At 39.4% G+C, this 6,157-nt stretch overlaps 1 protein-coding gene across 1 annotated transcript; it reads right to left on the bottom strand.

The window, feature by feature from the left end:
* Positions 1 to 4,598: 4,598 nt before the first annotated feature.
* Positions 4,599 to 5,708, bottom strand: LOC123089631 (pollen allergen Phl p 1-like). Its single transcript, XM_044511261.1, has 2 exons — positions 4,791 to 5,708; positions 4,599 to 4,753 (listed from the first exon to the last, which is right to left on the bottom strand). Exon 1 carries the CDS (start codon positions 5,674 to 5,676, stop codon positions 4,864 to 4,866), a length of 813 nt encoding a protein of 270 aa, XP_044367196.1. The 5' UTR covers positions 5,677 to 5,708; the 3' UTR covers positions 4,599 to 4,753; positions 4,791 to 4,863.
* Positions 5,709 to 6,157: the final 449 nt, after the last annotated feature.

Here is a 6,157-nt window from a genome sequence, read left to right as displayed (position 1 = left end):
TATACTTGCAATTTATGTACGGGATGATATGTTTGGTTGGCTAATCCTCATGATCCAACTCTTGTACCTATGAACATTATTCCGAATCAATAAAGTCGGCGATGTTTCTTTAGGATTTTTTCTTCTTCTATTTTTCTAGGTTTTCTTTTGTTTCTTCACCTTTTCCCGGTTTTTTATCTTTGTTTTCCAATTGTATTTGTCCATTTTTTTCTCGGTTTTCATTGTTTTTTGCTTTCTTCTATAGCTTTGTTCTTTCTCGGCTTTTTCTAGTTTTTTTTCTTTTCTTTTCTTTTCTGAACCAATTTTTCTTTGGTTTGCTTTAGGTTTCTTTTGTGTTCTTCCCCGTTTTTACGTTATAGGTTGGTTTTATTTGTATTCTTCATGTTTCTTTGTTGGTTTTCTCCATTTTTCATTTATCATCAACACATGTCTATTTTTTTCAAGTGCAGAGTGTACATTATCAATGTATGCATGAAACATTTTTTGGATACACGTTGTACATTTCTCAAATACACGATGTATATTTTTGCTTGAAAAACATGTTATGAACACTTATTGCAATACGTGGTCAACAGTCTTTCAAATATAGGCTGAACATTTCTGCTATGGTAATAAGCATTTGTTAAAACCTGCACGGACAGTTTTATACATATGATTAACATTTTTTTTCAAACATACTTTTTTATGTCTACTTTTTCATTTAAATTAGTATATTTTTTGTATAAATAAGGAATATGTTTATATACATGTCTAACATTTTCTAAAACTTATATTCTTTGATGTTTACAACTTTCACATAGAATTTTTTTTTGTATTCACTAGAATTGTTTTTTATATATGCCAAATATTTCCAAATACATGGTTACAATTTTTAAAAACTTGTACTTTTATGTCTTTTTTTCCATACACATTGTTTATTGTTTCGTGTAAAGTAGAAAAATACTTTATATACATGTTTTAAAATTTTCAATTACACGATTAACATTTTTTCATGTATATTTAGTTTCTACATTTTTTCATATGCATTATACATTTTTTATACACCAGAAATATTTTTTATACATGTTTAACCTTTTTCAATACAAGATCTACATTTTTTTCATACACATTGTATTTGTTTTGTATATATTTTTCATATATGTGACAACATTTTTCTATACACATTTAACAATTTTCAAATTCTTGTTAATATTTTTATTCTTATTTTTTAAATACGTGATCGACTATTTTAATATTTCTTATGTTATGTTTTTGCATATCTTTTTGTATTCATGAGAAATTGTTTTTTCTACACAGATTTAACATTTTTTAAATGCTTGATGAAATTTTTTTCAAGTATTTTATGTAAAGTGTTTTTTAGCATATATAGAATATTTGAAAATATAAAAAAGAAAAGGTGAAAAGAGGACAAAACCCTAAAAAAACTGAAAAGTATGAGGCTGCGGCCTGTTGCCTCTCGCGATTCTAGACCAGCCCAGTCCGTGCTCGCTATCAGGTGACTCTGGCACTCTGCTGTATGTCTCACTATAAAGAGGGAATTTCCTACCGGACGCTCATTACGTCAAGTTGTCGCTGATTCCAGTTAAAAAAAAGTTCTCGCTGATTCGTACAGATGCGAGCAACCTAGCGATCGAGATGGGCTGGCCCAAGAACGCACGTGCTAGGGTATCCGGTTTTGGGAAAGGTTATGAACCAGCTTTCACTGTTTTTTTCTGTTTCTTTTTTGCTTTTAGTTTTTTATTTTATTTTTATGTTATTTTTATTTGTTGTTTCTTTAATTAATTTTTTTACTTATTTTTAGTAATTTTTCTTTTTCTTTTTTGTTTTTTTCTTCAGATTTCAAAATTTGTTAAATTTTTGAAAAAGATTCTTGTTATTAATTATTGTTCAGAAGTTCAAAAAATGTTTTTCGTTTTCTACAAAAAATGTTCACATATTTGAAAAACAATTTGCCTTTCAAAGAATGTCCATGCATTCAAAAAATATTCCTGTCTTATACGTTTGTACATAAATCGAAAAAATGTTCACAGACTAAAAAATATTCGCAAATTTTGTTCACAAAATAGAAAAAAGTTTGCAATATTTAAAATAAGTGCAAAAATTATTCCTAATTTTGTTTGTGGTTCCAATGTTTGTTCACGGATGCAAAAAATGTCCATTTTCCCAAAATGTTCATGTTCTCATTAAATTGTTCGGTCTTTTTCAAAATTTCTTTACAAATACAAAAAATTTGCTGTTTTTAAATTTGTTCACACTCTCATAAATTGTTCACATCTTTTAAAAGCTTGTTCATGTTTGTAAAAAAGCTCCAAAATTTAATAAATGTTCCTATTTTCTAAGTTTTTCACAAATTCATACATTCTTTCCACTTTGAAATTTTGGTTACAAATACAGAAATTGGTCGCATTTTTTTGAAACTTCTTCGTACTTTTTTTTCATAATTTTAAAAGAAGTATTCGGATTTTTCCTTAAATGTTTGAAAAAAATAAAAATATTCGGAACAACCTAGTTAGTTCTAAATAGTTAGCATTGCATATTCATCACTAGTGTTTACAAGCTACATTGGCTAGGTGCCTGTCTTTACTAGTGGTGCATCGCGAGTTCCAAACCAAACTAATGCGCCACTTTTTTGGCTTCTCTGGCCGGCCCATGCGAAGATTCCCCTGTGTGAAGCCCCTCTAGTCTACCATAGAGTGCGGCAGATAGAAGGTCCTATAAATGAGACACAAGCGCGCCCGAGGAATAGTGGGGAAGGCTGGCCTACAGCCGGACCTAAATGGACTTGTACTTGTGCATCCCATAGAGGTACACATCTTTCTACATCTAGCAAAAGTGAATCCTTTCCTAAGAAACATTATGAATCCTGCTACTTTATGTATAATAAATTTAATAATAAAAATAATAAAAAATAGTCTTATTTTTTTGCATTTTTAAAAAATATCCATGAAAGTCAAATATTTTGAATATGTTGATGTATTTATTCAACTATATTCATATAGTTTTGGGAATTAGAAAAAGAAAGATAATATCAGAGCAAACACGGGTAAAGTTGACTCCCCTCAACCATACAAACACAAGCCATGGCTAGCCGAATTCACGGGTGCCCTCCAAGCAATCAACTTTCCGGGGGAGTTTGTTTCATAATATTTTTCTTTATTTTGGTTACAGGACTAAGCATCCTAATTATCAGCCTCTTTCGTGCAATGACAAATGAATAAACACACATCATGAGAATAACCCGCTTAGCATGAAAGATATTGACCATCCCCCGTCGCTTCATGAGCGGTACAGGCACACAAACAGATGTTTATTTGAATGATTAGGGGTGGCACATGCAAATTTACTTGGAACGACAGAGTAATACCGCATATAGATAGATATGGTGAACTCATCTGAAATAACTTTGGGTTTAGGGATTTTGAATGCACAAGCAGTATTCGCTCTTAGTACAGGCGAAGGCTAGCAAATAGATTGAGAAATGACTAATTAGAGAGCGACAATGGTCATAATCATGCATTGCGAATAATTAATATTGAATACGAGCATGAGTAGGATTTAAACACCCTGAACATAAATATCACGAAGGCTGCGTTGGTTTTGATTCAACTACATGTGCGGTGCGTGCAGGAGCTTGCATTCATCATATACTACTACTGTACTAGTATATGATATGTTCGGCTGGTTTATTCTTCTTCTGGAGCCAGAAGGAGTTAATTAAGCTGGCCGCCGGAAGGTGTCGCATCATCATCATCATCATCATCATCTTCAATACCCTCCCTTGGTCTTGTAGGAGGTGTCGGGCTTCCAGCCCTCGGGGATGACATTCTCGGCGACGGTCTTGGTGCCGCCCTCGGTGGTGTAGCAGATGGTGAAGGGGCCGATGAGCTTGTCAGGGGTGTCGATCCTCCACACGGATCCCCACGACTCCTTGAGCTCGATCCACTTATCCTTGTCTTTAAGTGGTTGTGCCTGGTAGCGACATCGGCGAGCGGAGCAACAAAGGAGGAGTACATAGTCTTATCTTTCAAGGTGAAAATCCAAGGTATGACCTTAAGTGGCTATGCCTGGCAACGACCTTGTTGAAAGCATTATTTTAAGAGCGCGGACTTTGTTCAGGGTGAAAACCTGAGATCTATGATCGGGCGGCCGATAGCACCTGTGCACTTCTTTTTTCTTGGAAGCATCACTTTTGGCGAATTTGGACTCCGGGTGCTGCCTTCCCGATGGTTTGTTTTGCAGCTACATGGTTTTGATCACCGTAGCGGAATCTTTCGTTTCTTCTTCTTCTTCTTATTCTTCTTCTTCTTCTTCTTCTTTTTTTGTTGGAGGGTTGTGTGCATCTGTAATGTCTGTAGAATATTTTATTGTTGCAGAGCCTGGATGTAATCGGGATCTTTGCAATATTAATTAATATATTCCCATTGGCGAAAATGGAGACCATCCAGCGACCTAATTAAGTGGTCTCCAAGTGAGCTATAGTGCTACCCTGTTGTTTAGGTGTGGCAATTCAGTTTTTGAGAAGAGAAGAAGAAAAATAACGGGCTAGCTCGAGCCCATTGTGACCATCTTTCATGGGATTTTTTAAAGAAAAGAAAACATAATTAATGTGTACATATCAATTTCTGGTAATAAGACATGTTTACAATCATGAGCAAGTTAAGATACATCAAACAAGAAATTATTAGTTGTCCACGCTCTTTCCCTATAGTAAATGAATGAATAAGTATACTCATGCTCTCATCGCATCATATGTGTATGATATATGTGCGGCTGGTTTATTCTTCTTCTGGAGCCAAAAGGAGTTAGTTAATTAATTAAGCACGCTGCCGGAAGGTGTGGATCGCATCATCATCATCATCATCTTCAGTACCCGCCCTTGGCCTCGTAGGAGGTGTCGGCCTTCCAGCCCTTGGGGATGACGTCCTCGACGACGGTCTTGGTGCCGCCCTCGGTGGTGTAGCGGACGGAGAAGGGGCCGATGAGCTTGTGGGGGGTGTCGATCCTCCACACGGCTCCCCACGACTCGTTGAGCTCGGTCCACTTGTCCTCGCCCTTCTGCTTGATGTCTACGCCCACCACGTCGCCGTCGCCTTGGAGGAACTTGATCACCAGGGCCAGGTAGTTTTCGTTGGAGGACTTCTCCACGTGGAAGTTGACCTTGGTGCCCGGCGGGTACTTGCACTTGACGCGCCGGAACTTGATCTCCACCTCGCCGGCGTCGCGCAGCTTCTGCTCCTCGCCCTTCTTGGCCATGGAGCCGAAGGCGTGGCCGGAGAGGTCGAAGTGGTAGGGGGCGATGGGCTCCTCGTTCTTGTCGGTGATAGTGACCATGGTGGGCTCGCCGGAGCAGGCCTCGGGCTTGGTGCACTTGAGCTCAAAGCAGGAGCCGCAGCCGCGGCCATCCTTGAAGATGGGGATGTTGCCGCAGGAGGTCATGCCGTGGAAGGGGGCCTTGTCCACCTCCTTGTACCCGCAGGCGCCGCCGTTGTCCTTGGGCCCGGCGCCCGTCGGCTTGCCGTACCACGTGGTCTTGGCGTCCAGCCACTTGTTGCCGTAGCTCGCAGGCGACGCCGTGATGTTGGGGCCAGGGGGAACCTTGGGGATGCCGTGCGCGCCGCACACCACAGCGGCCACCACCGCCGCAACCAGCAGCACCGACGAGGAAGAAGAAGCCATCTTCTCTTCTCTTGAACTGTTCCTTGTTGCCGCTGTGCCTCTTCTTGCTTGCTGCCCTGCTTTTATAGGGCAGACCAGAAGAGGGGGCAGCAAACGGGGGGAGGATGATCCGGCGATGTCGGTGGTGAGCTTGTCCGTGCATGCATCTGCGGCTCGCCGTCATCGTCGGAGGTGCATCCTCTTCCTGACCGAAGCCACCTATGTTTAGAATGTCTCAACTCTAAACATTTGTGCATGCATGGTGAAGGTGCAAGTTATCAAAAGGACATGAAAATGTCAGCAAAATCACAAGCGCGAGAGGCTTGAGCGAAGCATTTGTCCTGTCACGAGTGTTGTCATACACCAACGTTTGGACATGAAAACGTAGTAATAATAATAATACTATGGCGGCCGTCACGTTGCTCATTCCGTTGTTGCAACAGAAGATAGTTGAACTAGATCACAGCCGTTAGACAGGTGTTGTAGCGACGCATGATTTTCC

Source organism: Triticum aestivum, chromosome 4B, assembly GCF_018294505.1.
Source record: "Triticum aestivum cultivar Chinese Spring chromosome 4B, IWGSC CS RefSeq v2.1, whole genome shotgun sequence".
In the NCBI taxonomy this organism is placed as follows: domain Eukaryota; kingdom Viridiplantae; phylum Streptophyta; class Magnoliopsida; order Poales; family Poaceae; genus Triticum; species Triticum aestivum.
Note: the sequence above shows the minus strand (reverse complement) of the source record. Positions and strands in the feature narration are given on the sequence as shown.